Source organism: Hemibagrus wyckioides, linkage group LG28 (assembly GCF_019097595.1).
Source record: "Hemibagrus wyckioides isolate EC202008001 linkage group LG28, SWU_Hwy_1.0, whole genome shotgun sequence".
Lineage (NCBI taxonomy): Eukaryota > Metazoa > Chordata > Actinopteri > Siluriformes > Bagridae > Hemibagrus > Hemibagrus wyckioides.
The window spans coordinates 8,495,471-8,514,310 of NC_080737.1; the positions used below are offsets into that span (position 1 = coordinate 8,495,471).

An 18,840-nucleotide genomic window follows, 5' to 3' on the forward strand; every position below is an offset into this window, starting at 1 on the left:
GTTGTCCTGCCAGTAAAAATATGACAGGCACATTGGAGCAGGTTCCACACATGTATACAGTACTGAGACAGTGAGGCTTTGCCCTGCTGCCATTCCACTCTGTATCCTGTCATACCGGGGAAAACAGGATAACATTTCCATCTGCGTCAGCGTGGCAACATGCAAAATGGTTGGTGTGATCGGAAATTTGAGAAGCTCGCTACGTTACCATCAGAAACTCTAAATTTGCCAGGAGTAAATTTCCTTCCTCATCCCTTGCTCAGTTCAATCGAGTTTTTTTTTTTTGTAGTAATATAATAGAATCACAAAGCAGCTTTACAGACATCCAAATGTAGAAGTCAGAAGCCACAATACTAAGGTAAAACTTCCTGAGATGAAATGAGTATAGACTCGAGAGGAGTCAGAACTCATCCCCTTCTGGGTGATACCAGATGCAATTATAAATCACTACTCTGCTACAACGGTACACTGTAAAGTCACACAGTACTAAGTGAGTTGCGGTGATGTTCAGTGTGTGAGCACATTGTGAATAAGAGTCTGCTAAAGCAATAGTGAGTCTGTGGGAAGTACAAATCTTTAGAGTATCTAAGGTGAGTCACAGGTTCCCTAAAGCTTAGGCGTTCCCAGCAAGTCAGATGCAGAAGCCAAAATCTGGCTCTTTTTTATTTTTTAATTTTTTTTAATGCCCTGCCTTTGCTCTGCAGCAGGATGTGACATCATGTGAGGTTTGCAGCAGGGCCTGGAGAAATGTTTACAACACCTGAGTCTGAACCTCAGCACAGATTTTACATATAACGGTCTTTAATATTATTTGCAGGAATTCATCTGATCCAAATAAGAGCATGTGTCGACAAGTATGCCTCCTGCTCTGCAGCATTTGCTTTATATCCATGGCTGTAGGGGATATGTGTTACAGTTACTATTTATTCACACAGGATTTATCAATAATGCTTTCATTTCACATTTTGCAAAAGTACCTATTGAGTAGATTTTCTTACAACGTCGAGTTTCACTTTTCATGGAATTCGACACTATAAAGAGCCTCTTGTTATTCTAGACACTTTGACTGCTATAACGTTTATTCCTCATTTAATCTGCTCATAAACTATTTGGCACAGATCTGCTATGTACAGTAGATTGATGATAACCCCTATTTTCCAGGAAATGTTTAAGTTTGGCTGGCACATCAAAGTGTCTTTTTCTTTTCTCTTTTGCCATTGTTGAGTAAATCCTCTGGTTCCTGGTCTAGGAAATTGCATAGCAGTCTTCTGTGCAATCACGTAATGGCCTGCCACAGTGCCTGTATAAGCTACACTGCTCTCAGCAGTAACACATCAAACTGTCAAGCCCTCAGAGTGAGTCAGCTCTTTTACCATTCGGCTTAGTGTACTTCGCAAATAGGCATTCAGTCCCCCTCTGTGCTGGAATGTGCAGAGATTTACTGCAACTGTTTAGCTTATCGGAAATCCACAGACTTTATTTTACTTTGCGTACTGCTATTTATTTCACACGACCAACCCCTGTGGAGAAAGTACAAGCCTACGCTGGGTCTGATGTCCCATCTCATAATCATGCTTAGTCTGAGGTTTAGGACATTTTAATTCACACAGACAACCTAGGTTTGACCTTCTCTTAGTCATAGCTCATGGTCTAAGTGTAGCACTGTCTCGGTCTCCCAGCGTGGAACACTGAAAGCCAGAAAGCGTGTCCTATGATGAGCCACCACATCATTTCTGCTGAGTATGTGGCATCGTTAAGTGTCTTAGCATGCTCAAGTGAAAATGCTGGGCACTCAACTAAGCCACGCAGTCATTCAGATGCCTGGCCAAGAGGAACTTCACTAAGCTTCATGGGGAAGAGGAAACCGTTGAACACAATACTTCCTATTGATACATACGACAAAGGAACATATAAGTTCTATTAATTTCCTAAAAATGTTTCAGTTTTAAAGCAGCAGGAACAACGCTTACATGGATAATAAGCAATGAACCACACCACACTATCAGCCAAGAAACTGAATCTGAGGAGAAGATGGTGGTTTCAACAAGACAACAACCCCAAACATACAGCAAAAATAACTCAAGACGACCACATGGTCTAGTAAATCTCCTGGCTTTAATACTTCTGAAAGTTTACAGATTCCTTCGGAGGAACTCTAATAAACTTTGCCAAGAGGAATGAGCCAAAATTGAACCCCAATGCTGCAAACAGCAAACTATTTCTTACCACAGACATACTGGAGGTGCAAATGGCGGTGGCAAAGTACTGATGTTAGTTGTTGGTGATGTCTGAATACGTTTTTCCTTAACAATGTCATTTTTCTTATTTACTTTTTAAAAACAATTTATGCGTACATACTTTCTGTTCATACTTATAAAGTCAAAAGACATTAAGTCTGTAAACATGAAGTGGATATATGCACTGAAATATATTTAATAACAGAAACAAAGGGGTCGGAATACTACAAGAACGTCATCAGTAACTGTAAAGCCAAATCTCTACACTGTTTCCTGTTAAGTAAATTTGCTCACTGCATAGGGTATAACTTAACATCATGGAAACTGCTCCATTTTATATTCAGCTACAATAAAAGTGCCACTCACATGTTCATGAATCTGTTTACTACTGTATATAATTCCACATTCAGGACACATCGTTCTCACACAAAATTCTCTGTTATTGAACTCAACAGGGACCTCAGGATTAAGACAAGTGATTGTCTTAATAGACCTGAGAAAATCCATTAAAAAAATTCAGGTAGTGCTTTACTGATGGAATAAAGGGAAAACTAGTTGCATGTGGTGCACATGCAAGATTTGCAACAGCCCTTTCCAGAGAAAGATGCAGCTGATTTGCACTAACACTGAAAATAACATTTTTTGAATTGCTGGAAGAGACAGAAAGGCATGTTTACAGGCTTTCATGTGCTTCAAGAACATATGTATGTTCTCATGTTTGCCTTATTTTAAGAAGTTTATAAAATCCAACAAGTGTACTCCATCCAACAAACGGTACTTGAGCATGTTTATTTGTCCTTAGCTGAACAATCAAGGCCGAACAGAATTGTTTGGTTGAACTCTTTCCCACCTTTTTATGCCGTTTCTGGCATGAACGTAAGAGTAAATCTATAAAGGATAAAAATAAATGTTTGATCTTACTCTTAATTTCTGATCTTTGAGCATCGTGTAATTATCAGATTTGGTGATACCGTGGGAGATTAGTAGATATTGAAATAATTGTGACTGCCAAGGGAGACATTGGATTTGTTTGGAGAACCTGAGCGGCACATGTGGGATTACTCTCCAACATACAGCAAACTTCATAATGCAGTCTGTGGCTCTGTGAATATGTAAATCTGTGATTTTAACAGAGAGTGCGTGTTTATGACGATCCATTAGGCAGGATTTGAGTGGAGGCAGACTCACAAAAGGAACCCAAACTCTTCTCCAGATTGTGCAATTATAAATCATTACTCTTCTTTAAACAGTACTGAGTGTATTTAGGGATTTTCAGTATGAGCATCCCAGTCAGCACCAGATGATATACTGTATTTCAGAAGCCATGCCTTCACGGAGATGCAGTTGACATTCTTTGATTCTTTCTGCCCAAGCAAGGTCTCTTTTTTGCGACAAGGAGGTATTTGGAGATTTGTCCCTCTGTAGACGCAATGTTCTTGGTTGTGGACCAGAATAAATGTAATATTTTAGCTCTTGGTAGACAAAAAACAAACCTGAAATAGAATCAGGATTAGATTTTGTAACATCCAAAAATATCAGGCATCACACACACCCATAAATCCTGTTTAAACACTTGATGCATTTTAATACAGAATACCTTTCCCATGAGACCAAAGTAGAAGATAATATATTAATGAGGATCATGTGATGTGACGTAAATGCGCTTGAGTGAGCGATTCGTTCTGAAGTGAAAAATGAATGGTGCTGCTTTAAATAAGCGAAGGGAAGAGAGGTGGTGGTGCTGTGCTTTTGTTTTTATTAAGAAAAATAACATAGCTTCCCTGACTTTGACTGAACTGGTTAAGAACAATAAAAACATGATGGTCAACAGGCTCTATGACAAGACTTACTTATGTTTCTGGATGGTGGTACTGCTTGATCCTTTAGAGATGCACGGGTATGGACTAGACCGATTTTACTGCATGCCAGGACAACATGGTTGTTTTACGGTGATCGTGCTCTGCTTTTATACGTATTGGCAAGCTTACTGGTTATCATTGTGTTGCTTTTATAACATGGCAACACCCGAAGAAGGAAAATGCTGTAATTGCATTCAGATGCACCAGCACTGGGTTGCATCAGACGTAGACAAACAGGACAAGGGCACATTCAAACACAACACACCTGCCTGGACAAACACAAGGAAGCTTAATAACTTAAAGTAAAGTTCAGTGGTGTGAACACTCTCCATATATCCGCTGGTAGCTGTGAGCTCCTTGTTTGATGGTGTGAACCTGTTTACGCTGACTATGCGGAATTCCTCGTGTGTGTGATCATATTGTACCAAGGGATGCTGTGTCTGTGTTGTGTCTGTCTCCAGTGTATGAGTCTTCAAAGAAAGCTGCTGTCATTAAGTATTTTGATGAAACACAGTTCATGTGGCGCATCTCGGAGCATAAAAGAACACACAATAGAAACACGATATTCCCTGATTTAAACACTCCGCCTGGGAGAGTGACTGAAATTTCAGCAATGCCATAAAAAAGGACCTTAACCGTGACTAATCCTGGTAATCCAAGTAAACAGCAGCTGGTTAGAGAGTGTGTGACTTGAATAAAGAATGGAAAATGATATAAACATACGCCCTGACAATACAGACTTCTGTTTTCATCATCACTGTCCGTGGTTTCTTAAAGATGCATGAGAATAAAATTGAGGCATAAATTTCCACTCAGACGAACCTCTGCATTCTAGTCATACTATAGACCAACTGAAGACAGTATCAGTGATTCCCGAAACTATCAGACTATCGCGAACGTTAGTCGCAAAGCTTTAAGCACAATAAAAGTACACTGTGTTGTGTCTTACGATATATGTTTCATTTTAGTCTATCCTGAACCTTATCTAAACCTTAACAACATGCTGTCTGGCTTCAACACAGAGCAACGAAACATCTTCCTCGATGCATCAAAATGACACAGTGTGTTGGTTATCAGGACTAGCCTGCGATATGAGGATCTCTGCAGCTGTTTAACACAGAGCACATGTAGATTCTATAATTTCATAATGAGCTTACGCCAACTAACTCATCACATTTACAGTCCCAACTTCAGTTTTATTGCATTCATGACCTTTTTTGTAAATTAATTAAGCCATGAATAAAAATCAATAAAAAAAATCCTTGCAGATACTTGCAGCAGCCAACTTCTGGTATTTTCCACTGTAAATGATGTAATGGTTACACTGCATGCATGTTTTCAACTCAGAGCTGGAGACGATACCATTATCAAACTGCGATAGTATATTACAGACGATCTCACAAGTCTATCACACTATAACACCTTTCTTTTGGTATGTGAAAGATCAACCAATCAACCAATCATGTGGCAGCTGTACAACACCTAAAACCACATCAAGCATCTAGGAGGTGGAAAATTGTGATCCTGTAACCAGTGACTTGGCTGTTAAAGCTAGATGGGTTGGCATAAGAATTGTTCTCCTGGGATTTTCACACACAACGGTCTTTTCACAGAATGGACAAAAATCATCCAGTGAGCAGAGGTTTTTTTCTGGGCAGAAACGGTGTACAGGTGTTCCTTATAAAGTGGAAGGTGAATGAATGTTGCACCAAAAATACCCGTTAAACCTAAAGAAGAATCTAGTTCTGATCTGTACAAGTACACTTAAACACAGAAATATAAAAAAGCACGTTGAATAGAAATTTAATAAGTTAAATAAAATTTTAAAAATGCACTAAACTCCCAAAAGCTTCAACACACAGACCTAAAATACGAAGATCAGATCCTGCAAGAACCACAAATATCCGGAGCAGAACTCCCTCTTCTCTGCCTGTTAAGCAAAACAACAAAATCTGTGTTGACACGTCGATATGATACCCTGGAAAGTAGTGTTTTTTCAGTTTGCTAAACGCACACACAGTGCCAAGCACGCCTTATTGTCCGTGTCTTCTTCCAATGAACTGCGTCACTATCACCAAAAGCTCACGCAACGCTATCATAACCTTCTTGCAAACATTCCCCCTTCAACAAAATCACTTGGCAGATGAACTTAGCATTACACAGACTTTCAAACATTTGGGCAACGTGAGCCCAGACACTGTGGACCTCTCCTCAAGCCTTTTTTGAGCATGAAAGTGCAAAGCTGCCTCTTTTTCTCCCCAGTCTGGGTCTCTTCGTTCTTCTCACCCACCTCACTGGATAAACATATAAAGAAGCAACGGGTTGGTATTTTTTTGGTATCCTAATCGGCTGTGAACCGACTGATGCACCAGATTCCAGCATTAAGCCATTCATGATAAGCTGCTGAGCACTAGTCCATTTCTATACTTCTTATACCTAATCTGCTTTAAAGCAAAATCTGTCTCATACTTTCACTCACACATAAAACATAGGAACAATAAGAGAAAAGTTTAATAGGAAACGATTTTCATGGCTCTGGAGTTTAAAGTACATAGCTTACAGCAATGTTATTTGATTATTCAGGTCTGGTAAACTCTCAGATGTGGAACAGGGAAATGATTCACGTTCTTGAAGTGATACAAGGACAAAAGGGGAGCTGCTGTTTCCTGCTAGGGAGGCGTTAAGCCCTCAAAACAACGCACCCCCCCTTGCTTCCCGCAACATGCAGAGACATTCGAGACAAGGCCAGCCAATGCTCTGGCTATGAGTCAGAGCCCAAAAGTGTAGTGGTCAGACAACAGTGGAATTTAAAGTCAGCTTGTGTTATTTGAAAGCTGAATTAATTAGGCTTGTGTTTCCATCCATTCTTTATGCTAATCCAAGTGGTTACTTCACTGAATAAAACAACTATAATACTTCAAAATCCAGTACATGATTGACAAAATAAAGAGGATAAACTTTTTGCTTAGTATCAGTGACAGGGCAGATAAGACTGACCAATCCTGCACATCCCCAATAGTTATTTTTGTTTATACCTGTCTGTGGCAGCGAGGGCGTGATCGAGCGTCACCTGTGAAAAGGTGAGAAGGTGGGTCGAATAGGCAGGTAATGCTTGATGATTCTCACATGCTTTTTATTACAGTCTACTTATTTATGTTCTTTGTGCTATCTGTGACTCCCAAATCTAGCGACAGAGATGCACTCACACAGAGACACACAAACACCACAGAGCATGGACTTCAACTTGAAAAAATGTCCAGATGAGACCCATTTCTGTTGATTTGTTTTGGTTTTGTTAAAAGTGCCCAGAAAAGCACAGACTGAATAAACATGAGCCAGGGGTTTGATATTTTCTAATGAACTTACTTGACTCTTTTCCCCAAAATATAAGAGATGAACAAGTAAATTAAACTGCAGCAACCACAGCCAGAATAACGTTGAATATAAATACAGCATAAAATAAAATCTTGTTGTTTTGACAGCAAAGTATCTCTGCAATCCATCATAGTCCACTGAATTCTACCAGTTTCTCTAATGCTATAATCACACTGCATTATGGAATGGGGCAAGTTCTGTAATCAGAGGTATTTATTAGCATTAGATGAATGGATGAATGACTCTGCTCTACAGATGTTTAAAGGTTGCTTAGCGTAGCTTATCCCGAAGCATTTCATATTAAGAGTGGGTTGTAAATAAAAGTTGTAATACTGTAGGATGAACCCCAGCATAGTATAAACTGACAGATGACCTAGATTAGCTCTGAGACTGGAATCAAAGCACAGAGCATCCGTTATTCCTGTGTACAAACAGCCAAGTAGCCTGTATAGAGCTGAATGTAAACAGTTTGTTTACATGCTCATAGACTCAGCTGTGTTCGACATTACAAACAATTCTCACAGTGAATTGTACAATGAGACAAACTGTAATGGAAAACGCACACAGCAAACCTGAAAACACAAAAATATCTCAATTTTAATTTACAAAAAAAAGAGTATATTTTCAAGTGTTCTAAGTTCGTCCAAGAATAAATAAGCGGTAGAGCACTGGGAGTAAATACAGGTTTGGTATCAAGAGAAGCAAGTATCCAAGCTCGCAGCAGACTGTCTGTGAGTGTGTGTTTGTTTGTGTGTGTGTGTTGTTGACTGTGAGGACAAGAGATGACAGACAGGTGTGTTTGAGAAGTTTACCCTTGTGTGATCTGAGCTGTCGGACTTCAGAGAAGTGACATCGCATATCTAGATCAACTGGGCTGTGATGCCAGAACGGTCAACTTCAGGAGAATAAAAGGAATTAATAAGGGTGTGCACTTAAATCCAATTACATATTTTTGGGGGATATTTTTACATTCCATTTCTCCAAGTCTGGTACTGTATGAAAACCACTAAAATATAAAAGAAATAATATCTGGAAGATGCGCTCTTCACCAACACTACAAATAAATATGGCTGTAACGGAATAATAAAAACTTGAAAATGTGCGAATTTAATAAACTCATCTAGGTTCTGTAGGCAATGAGAAATGTTCAGGCTGGTTCAGGTGGACAGGAAGGCTGTTGTAACTCAATCACTCTTTCTAACCATGCTGAGCAGAAAAGCATCTCAGAAAACACATGTTGATTCTTAAGCTTAGGCTAGAAGAAGCAGCAGAAGAGCACATCAGGGTCCACTCCATGCCACGGACAGGAATCTGATGCTACAATGGGCACCGAAACTAAAAGATTACAAATTAAGAAAAGGATTGGAAAAATGCCACCAATATAAATAAATGAGTTACACTGGTGCTTCCATGTCATTTTTGTAGTAGAGGTTGTGATCAAAGTCTCAGGCATTATATATATATAAATTTCTAACTGTATATGACTGACAAAATTAGGCAGTATCAATCCGGAGTGAACTATAGCTTAGTGATAATGTAGTGGTGTAATCACATCTCAGTGCTCCACCCAACTCCACTTTATACAGGATAGCCAGTAAAAAAAAAAATGGAGGAACTGGTTGTTGATGATATTGAATTTAAACGTATAGCGTGTACTGCTTTATTGTGTTGTGGTATTCTGAAAGAGAACACAACACACACACTGCATTATGCACACCCACACATACTCAGACTTTAGCTCTCACTCACAGTCCAAAAACTTTAGAGGGCAATGGAACAGGAGGTGAGGAGGTCAATGATCTGTAATAACTGTTCCATTTCTTTTCCTGCCACTTATAGTACTAGGAAAAGGAAACCTCAAAATGTGTTAAATTACAAAGAAGACTACAATATGACCTGTAGAACTGCAATACTGAACACACACACACACACGAGGCTTTCCATCTTGATAAAATCACAGATAAAATCCTTGTTGTGATCTCATCTCTCACAACCATTCTACACACAGACCACTTCATTCACCTCCTACACTGCTCCCCCCACCACACACACACACACACATACACACACCACAAAGGCTTCATTTTTAAGCCACTCTTTCATTAGACTACAGATTAACAGTCTCTCTCACACTAACGCACACACAAAAAAGCACTGATTCAGCATTCATTGGACATACAATGGATTTAAAAAGTCTAAACACCCCTATTAAAGTAAATCATGCCAGGACTTTTTCCGCTCTCGATGTGAAATTACAACGTATAAACGTCCAAACATTCGCGCATTCCAAATCAGAAACATTTTAGGGAAGCCATTTATAAAATTGGGGATATGGCTGTGTTCAGAATGAACCAACCACATTCAATCATCACATCATCTTGGTTTCATCCGACTGCTGAAGCCATGCGCCTCAAAGAGCTTACAAAGCATGTACGGTATCTTACTTGTTGAAAGTTATCAATCAAAATAGGGGTTTAAAACATTTCAAAGAAAAAGTTGGTGGAAGCAGCAGCATGCTTTGGTGTTGCATCAGCCAGAACTGGGGCTTTTATCAAGGTAGAAGGAATGATGAATAGCTTCAATTTCTAGTTGATTTTGATGCAAAACCTTCAGGTGTCTGCTAGTAAGCTGGAGATGAAAAGGGATTTCACTTTTCAGCATTAAACTGACCAAAAGCATACATCCAAATCAATAAAGAAATGGCTTAACCAAAAGAATATCCTTGTGAATGACCTAGAGGTTCAGACCTGAATCCGTCTGTCAGGTGACCTGAATGGTTCGCCAAGAGAAGATGTGCCATGCTGACAGACTCTTACCCAAAGACAGTGATGTAATAAAATACAACTTCACCATCATCACCTATTAAAATGATCACCAATTTACAATTACAATCCCTGTGTGCGATATTACAGTTCTACACTGTTATTTGTACAGTATCTGTACTTATTTATTCTATTTTAAGATTTCTTTTTACTTATATATATATATATATTTATTTTTTTTCTCCTTGACTTTTATTACAGCAACTTTAACACGGCAAAGCAATTTCCCCCTGGGATTAATAAAATTCTTCGAATCTTGAATCAAAAGGTGCTTCAGCAAAGTTTAAGTGTATGCACACTTTTATTATTATTTATTTTTTTACCTTTTATCCCTAAAATATTCCTTGTAATCTTGGTTTATTTATTTATTTTATTTTTTTTTTTTTTTTTTACACGAAAATTTTTTTTTGGCATTTTAACAGGATCATCTATATCCATTGAAGGAAGCTTCCTACATTGCATTCATAATGAAATACCCAAGTAAGCAAATCAGGTGGGAAATATGTAAATTTATCAATCTGGTTGCACATGCACAGCAAAAAATTAAATCACAGCATGTAAAAAATGTGTTGAAGCAAATGAATTAATATTTCTAATTATTAGAAAAGGTAAGGGTCATTATTAACTCATTTCAAGCTTGAAATGATCGCATAATTCTATGATGCTTATTTCAATAGCTCATTAGAACAGACTCAAACAGATTTAAGCTTGAAATTAATGATATTTGTTCTACATGAGAAATATTCAAAAACATTTCCATTATTCAAGACATTTTGAATTGCTATGATAATGTTATTTGTGTGAGATATTTAAAACAATACTTTTTGGTTTTTTACGTTCAGGGTTGATCAAGGCAGTTAAGAAAATGTCGTGTAGTGATGCAAACTCCTGTGACACGCACACACACACACACACACACACACGCATGCTCACACTGACACATTTCCCTTTTTCTCTGATACCTCAGACATGTTAAGTCCTAACAAATCGAAGGAAAACAAAATAATCTTATCCAAATGAGCCTAATTGTTGTTATCTATGAGTGTTTAGACTGTTAGCATTATTCCAGTGTCACATGAAGCTGTGTAATCAGCACCTGAGATTGCACACACACAATGGGATGAAGAAAAAAAAGAAACTGTTGTCGACACTTGAAACAACCAAGAGGCTGAATATGTACCTGGAGTATTTTTGGGGGGAAAGTAAGTGAGATCGAGGTCAGAAAGGGAAAAACAAACGAGTGAAAAAGAATCAGAGTAGAAGTATGAAAGACAAAGACAGAAATATATAGCAGTGTTTTCAGACCTGGCTCTGGCTCCTCTGCTCTGCCTGCGTGGTTCCCCATGGCTATGTCCGTTCACAGAGATCAGCTCCACTCGTCTGTCTTTCCACACATACACACAATATGCACTAATCCATCAGAGGGCAGACACAGAGCCGGGGAGACGTCCTAAGCTGGTCCTGCACGCGAATGCCACACAGAGGAAGCGGTTATCAGATGCTCCCAGCTTTATTGTTCTGTTTCCTCTCTGCTGTCCGGCTGTCACTGAGAGCAAAATTCCTACATCCAGTGTATGTCTCCCTCTTTCTCTCCCTCTCCTGCTCTCTCTTTCTCTTATGACACAGTGAGGCAGCAGCAGTGTTGTGACTGTTCATTAGACGTGCACACGCACACAGCGATACACAATGGGAGTGGCTTTCCGCTGTCAGAGCCACACACATGCACACACACACTCCCTCTCTTATTTTACCTCTCTCCGCTGGCTTCAGCTTGAGGTCAGTCAGTCCGTCCTGGAGCTGATCCTTTAAAGTCACTGTTCTCCGCCTTTCTCCATTCTCTTTTCTCTGCAGTCTTCGTTTCTTAACTCTCACTGTCCTGTACACTTTCCTAAACTTTTTTTTTTTTTTCCAAGCGGGAGTGTGTGAAGGAGTGATGGAAAGGCATGAAGTGAAACAGAGGAGAGAAGGTGAGGGGGTGGGGTTGGTGGGGGGTAATCTATTTGTCTTTCTGTCAGGCCCTGATGGTGGATCGTTCTCTTTTCTTCCTCCGAATGTGAACTGTCCTGACCTCATCCATCCATTCTGCTGGGGAGGCAGTCTGGTTGATTAGGCTAGTCTTTGGCAAGTCTCACTTTCTTCTGTCTACACACACACACACACACACACACACACACATACAGACACAAGTACAGTGCTGGGCATTGTTTTCACGGTAGCCAAGAATGGAAAAGAGGAGCCTGGTAGTTACTGCAAAATGCCTGTACTGGCATCCCTGTGGTGTTCTCCCAGTACAAGACATGTTCTTCCATCCCTCCTTTCCTCATTCAGAATGCATGTGAGTAAAATATTAATGGACGTAAAAGCCACAAAATAAATCAAGCTGAAGGTAAACGGATGTGTCATCTCTGCTTGAAATAGCTCTTCCCATGAGAAGGAAGAGAGCAGTTCTGTTCGCACAACGTTTTCTTTTTTTCAACCAAATTGTTTTCATAGTTCCACCTTCTTTATTTACAGCTATTTATTAAGTGCCTTCTCTGTTCCATGCGTTGTTATTAAAATGTGTCAGGTTCTGCTTTCTGGCGAAGCGGTTTGTTTAATCTAATTAAGGTTGTGCAAGTATGCTGGCTTTATTTGAAAACAGCACAGTGCCGATGCCTAACATCGTGTCTGCATAACATCCGTCCCCCGCTCTTTTCTTTTCCTCATTTGCTCATGATTATCCCTTTCCCCCCTTCCTTTGTTTCTCTCTCTCTGTCTCTTTGCTCATTCACTTGAGCGCTTTAAAAATAACCACCAACAGCAAAATCCCTTCAAGTGCATTGAAAATCAATTAACATACTAAAAGGACCTGACCAACTTTTCTAGAAACACTGAGGTTCAGCCGTTTCTTTCGAACTTTAATTAGACAGAAGAACGAGCAAATGGCTGTTATTGCATTCTGGATCAGAGATAAGCCTGTGTTTGACTGACAGCTTCTGAGAGTGTGCCATGGGCTACATCATTAATTGTGAGTGTGTGTTCCTGTGCCATTTGTTTGTGTATAATTGTGCTCTTTTATGCTTGTGCCCAGATGTGGAAGCACAGTCATGTTTGTTTGCATGAACAGTAAACACATTTCCAGCATGTGCTTATGTCAATGTTGATTTTTGCATCACTATATGACACACCGACTTACAGCACAGTACAGAACAAACACTGCAGCTTGAGGCATTCATGAGGGTATTCACACACTGTGGGACTGCAGAACCTCCAAGATAAGATTTCCCATCATCCCATATTCTGACCAAACATCCTATGCAGTGTTATCCTGCTCTGCATCCCTTCTTATTAGTCACTATGCCAGAACAACACTGGCAAACACTCTTTCCATTATGAGCTGGAGAAGCAGTCAGTCTCTTTAGACTACAACTATGACTGGAAGCTCAGAATGTGTCAGCATTAATCTTTAAGGCCTTCCTATATGGTAAGTGGCATGATGTGACTTATGCAGCTAGAAATGCAATACTTAATGTATTTTTCTCAGTGGATAATCCTGCAAACATTTTCAGGAAGCCTTAATTGGTCTACACATAGTAGTACAGACTAACAAGTCCATTTAACATCAACCACAAAGGGGCAAGAGATGGTGCTAGAGATGCAAATTTGCAAGAGATGGCGAGGTCCGGCAAGCAAGCTCAGTAAATGTCTTAAGAGCTACAATTCTATAAGATAGCAGATTTGATGTCAAAGCAGTGCCCAGGAATATCAGCTAATGTGGAAGAGCTGCAGAGGAACGGAAGTGAATCTGTTTGCAAACGGACAAGTAAGGCTGGCATAGACGATTTTATGCCCAATTTTATGCCCGATTTGCCCCCTTCAGTGATCGCGTGGGTGTGGCCTGATTTCTGATTCGAGGCTTGTCACAACCGATTACTTGTCTGAATAATTCTTAAGTATGTGATATCAATAGAATTATTTTACTGATCCTAATCAAATCAGAGCCTTCTGGATCATGAATTTGAAATATCCAGAAATGTTTGATATTGGTGATCCTTTGATAAGCGCTATATCAACCAGATGTTGAGTACTTTTACAGCTCACACACGGCAGTGCATCACAACACATCCCGAGCCAAATGGAGCACCGATAACATCTTCTCGGCCAGGATTTCACCCATATTCTTTTTTATTTTACCATTTATGTTTCTTCTGAGGTCACGTTTGATCACGGGAGTTTCTGTGTAATCTCGTGTCTGTGGAGTCACCAACATGAGATGGTTACTTCATATGGCAGGTGTGTCATCTCCTGTTCTGGGTGAATTGTCTAGTGTGTGTGCTTAAAGGATTATAATGTTAAAAATGGGTTTAAACTGTCCTTATGTCTGTGGTCTCAAATCAGTGAAGGTTTTAAAATTATCGAGTGTGTATCCTCTTCAATGTGAATCACAGACAAAGCAGAGACAATGATTTGAGCCAGATGTGTTCAGGCCAGGCAAACCACTGGGCAAATCTCCAGGCCTGCTGCTGTGGATGACATGGCAGTGTATCTGACAGACTATAGGGCCAGTGTGTTGATATCCCCAGTCTGGCTGAACAGACCATGGCTTGACACGGTGTTAATGTTATTACAGGAATCTCAGCCCTAGACCCTGATGAATGGGTCACTGTGGCACAGCAGACCTTGAAATTATGGGTTTTATCCTAAGAGTGATCCCAGCACACTGGCATGATTGCAAAAAAGTGTCAGACAAGCACTTAGGAGTGTGTACCTCACCCTTTCCTCACACTGGAAAGGGAAAGGGATTTATGCCTAGAGATTTACGATTTTTTGTGCATGTTTTTTGCAGATTTGACTCAAACCTACTCTTCTGAGTCCACCCAACAGGTAGCATTGTCTGCACACCAGGTACAGGTTGATGGTTTGCCACTAGGAGTGGATAAATTGGTCAGAACATTTCTTTAGGTTGAATGTCTCTAAAATCTGTGAAATGATGAGATCTGGACATATTCCAGCTTGTTAAGAAGTTGGGGTCAGAGCATAAGGCCAGTCAGGATACAGTGCCCACGGCATAGGAATGGTTTAGAGTCTTTCTTAAGGGTCCAGCGGTGGCTGTTTCAAATATCCCGACATTAAAGACATAAACTTGGGAGTTGCTTGGGAGTTAAATTGAATTAACTTGGATCTAACCTATCATCAGTTATCTTAATCATAAAATTTCACCTCTAAAAATAAAGTAAAACCGTTTCACTTTCAAGAAAATATATATTTAGAGACGATATTTAGAGGTGCGGCTGAAAGGAGCCGGATTTATCTGATTTGTAAACAGTAGTGTGTAACACAGCAGAACCTCCAGCAGCTGGGATGGGACAGTGCGCTATTTATGCATGACTGGAGGCTGTACGGAGTCATGTGTTTAATGGGATCATGCCGCTTGTCCACCTATCATCTGAGCTGTCAGACCTGATTATGGCATTGGCGTAGTCTAAATATGGAGCGCAGCTTCGTGCCAGCATATGTATTATTCAGCAGCATATGTATTGTAAGAAAAAAAACATGCTTTTTCTATGCAGATTATCTCTTCCTCTGGGTATATTTTAAATTCACTAGCAATTAATTTCTCATTTACATTATCAAAATCACTGGTTGCAGTACTTTTTGAAACATCTACATTAAATATAAATATAGCATAAAGATCATCAAAGTAAATGACACATCTATGTTTATACGTGGAAGCCAATAGTAGAGAAAAAAACAAAAAAAGAACAAAACAATCCATTGCGACATCTAACAATTTTAGCATCATGCATGAAAATCTCAAGGAATTCTAAGGAAGTCAGAAAGAACTCATATTTATTTTATGAGTTTAATAAAGAACATCCAAGAGAATCCAAACACACCACAATTTAACGTAAGCTTCAATTGCTTAGACAAAGCAGTGAGAGACGTACTGCCAGCCTGGCCTTAACTAAATAATTGTATTTATAACATAAATGTGTCCTACCGTCAAATGCTGACTTAGCAAATCAGATTAATCTACACATAATGAGGCATTAACACATTCTTGGTAAGAATGCTGTATGAATGTGTTGTCCTTCTTAAATAAGCTTCATATTATCTTCGACTTGTAAAATGTAAATAATAAATCAATAAGAACTCTGTCCATCACCTGAGGTCAAACCAAGAACATAAATCTGCTGGTTTTGCCCTGTATTCTGTTCTCCAAAATAATGTGAGATTATTGTTACTACAGTGTAATGGCAACAAAATGTGTCAGGAGTTAAAAAAGAACACAAAGCAGCTCTCTTTCTGAGAGCGGCCTGAGAACTCTTCAGGAAAACACTGATGTTCAAAGTGCATAGTTGTCATTGCTGTGTAATTAACTTTGGCCTCCATCACCCAGACATGCACATGGATGAGAAACGTACACACAAAGGCGTAACAGTGTAACCCACACAAAGCAACAAACTAAAACCATGAGTGAAATGTTCAAGGTCTCTAAAAGTTTTCCAACATGCTTCAACTTCAAACCATTTAAGGGGAAGCTAATGAGGTTTTTTTTTTTCCCTGTTAAAAAACGTATTGTGTACAAAGAAGAGAGAGAGAGAGCGAGAGAGAGAGAGAGAGAGAGAGAGAGAGAGAGAGAGAGAGAAAGAGAAAGAGAATATGTTTGTGAAGGCCAGGCAAACGGCCTCAAAATCTAATTCTCATGTATTAATGTTATTACAGAAACATTTGGTCTTTTCAAAAGGCTTGAACATGCCTACACACACACACACACACACACCTGCAAGGACACACTCTCACAACAAAAGAATAATTAGAATGAAACACATGCTGATCAAAGACGTCCTCTGCTTTCTGTTGCCATGAGTTAATATTGGAAACAAAGTCCTGCTTTCCACTCTGAAATGAACTGAGTGCACAAACAAATAAACCCACTCATGCTTAATGGACAGCAGGTCCGAAATGACGTCCAACAAAAACAGCTGCAGGAACGTTATCACAGGCTGTGGTGTGAGCTGTGTAGTAACATCAGACGAGAGGAAAAAAAAAAACAAAGATGATGTCTCCCTCTAGTGGTGAATACTTGTGTCTTTCTCTTATTCCTTTTGTGTTTGAGATAAATATATATATATATTATATGTGAGTGCTGGGGATGTAGCAATGCACAGAGGTGATACAAAGATGTATGGTGAAAATGTGCATTTCACATTCAGTATATAAGCTTTTTATTCATTTTGAATCTAATGCAATTGCAGTGTTTGAACAGCAGAGGTCCACATCTGCACTACCAACATAAAGTTCTTATATAATGAGTGCTGCTTCCAATAGTTCTGGATCACTATGACTGATATACATTTTACATACGTTACACACTTCATTAGCTTTTAAGTGACACCAGGCCTGTGCACTGGGATCTATAACACTGAGTAAGAGGCTGCGGTGATACATTCATTGATTTATTTTTAACATCTGGTGTAATACAATTTGTTGACAATAATTAACATTAAGGTTTAATAGTCATAATGTTTCCTCATTCTAAAGATTCTCAAACTCAAATCGAATCATGACCCAAGCTCCTAATGGGTGCCGAAGATCACTACAGGGTTGGTTGGATGTGATTGTATCTTGTATTTAAACATCTGAACAGGTGGATATGAACTTTCCATTGTATGCTGTATAGAATGAAATGTTAAATATTGCCTGTATGTGTGTGAGGGAGTATGTTTAAGATTTTCTAAGCGTTCTTTCCTACCTGTTAAGCTGTGTGGTCTGTTGTCTGCCAGCTCTGAAATAGCTCCAGTAGTGACCGTTTTCTTCAGGCGAGACGCTGGAGCTGCCGGTCCCAGAGCAGGTTTGGCCAGAGCATCATCACTGCTTGCCCTCTTCAGCTACATGCGCACACACACACACACACACACGCAAAGTCACAAATATATCCTCACATACACAAGAGGTCAGAAACATACCTCTGCCATGGTGTTATAAAAATATTCCAGATAACATTTTTTATTGTTAAACATGTGCAGCCCCATCTCTAATTCTTATGTTCTGTTCACACCTTTATTTACAAGGCCACTATTCCCAGAGTAGGATGCATTGTCTTTTATGTTGAGTTCCTTTCAAGGTTTCTTCCTAAGGGAGTTTTTCCTTTAACCTGCTAATGTGTTTGAACTCTGTCTTTGGGAACTGAATCTTAATACGTACCAGCATCTGAATTTCTGTGAAACTGCTTTGTGGCAATGTCTTAAAATTGGTATATAAATCAAGCTGAAGTGAAATAAATTCTAGCTGTAAGAGCTGTACTGGCTCAGCTCAAGGTCAGAGTGAACACAGGCAGCAGCCATTTTTAATCTTCGAGATTGCAGTCAGCCTTCAAATACGATTCATAAAGTAAGTATGCACGCGCCTACACGATGCACTTTGTCTTCATTCTGATGCCGTCCTAATTTTTACTGCCACATTGAATAAAGCATCCTGCATTTAATGAACTATGGATTTGGCTCGGCTCTACACCGTTCTGTATTCTTACCCACATATATAATTTGCTTTCTTCCTCCACTCCTT

General features: G+C 39.4%; 1 protein-coding gene across 8 annotated transcripts in view; it reads right to left on the reverse strand.

The window, feature by feature from the left end:
* specc1 (sperm antigen with calponin homology and coiled-coil domains 1) overlaps window positions 1–18,840 on the reverse strand; it is an 88,411-nt gene that overhangs the window by 44,464 nt on the left and 25,107 nt on the right. For 7 of the 8 annotated variants that reach the window (XM_058383159.1, XM_058383164.1, XM_058383158.1 and 4 more), the window contains one exon: window positions 18,029–18,164. In XM_058383159.1, coding sequence (XP_058239142.1) covers window positions 18,029–18,164 — 136 coding nt within the window. Of the gene's footprint in view, window positions 1–11,598; window positions 12,060–18,028; window positions 18,165–18,840 lie in introns of those variants that run through there. The other variant, XM_058383165.1, reaches the window with a different exon arrangement.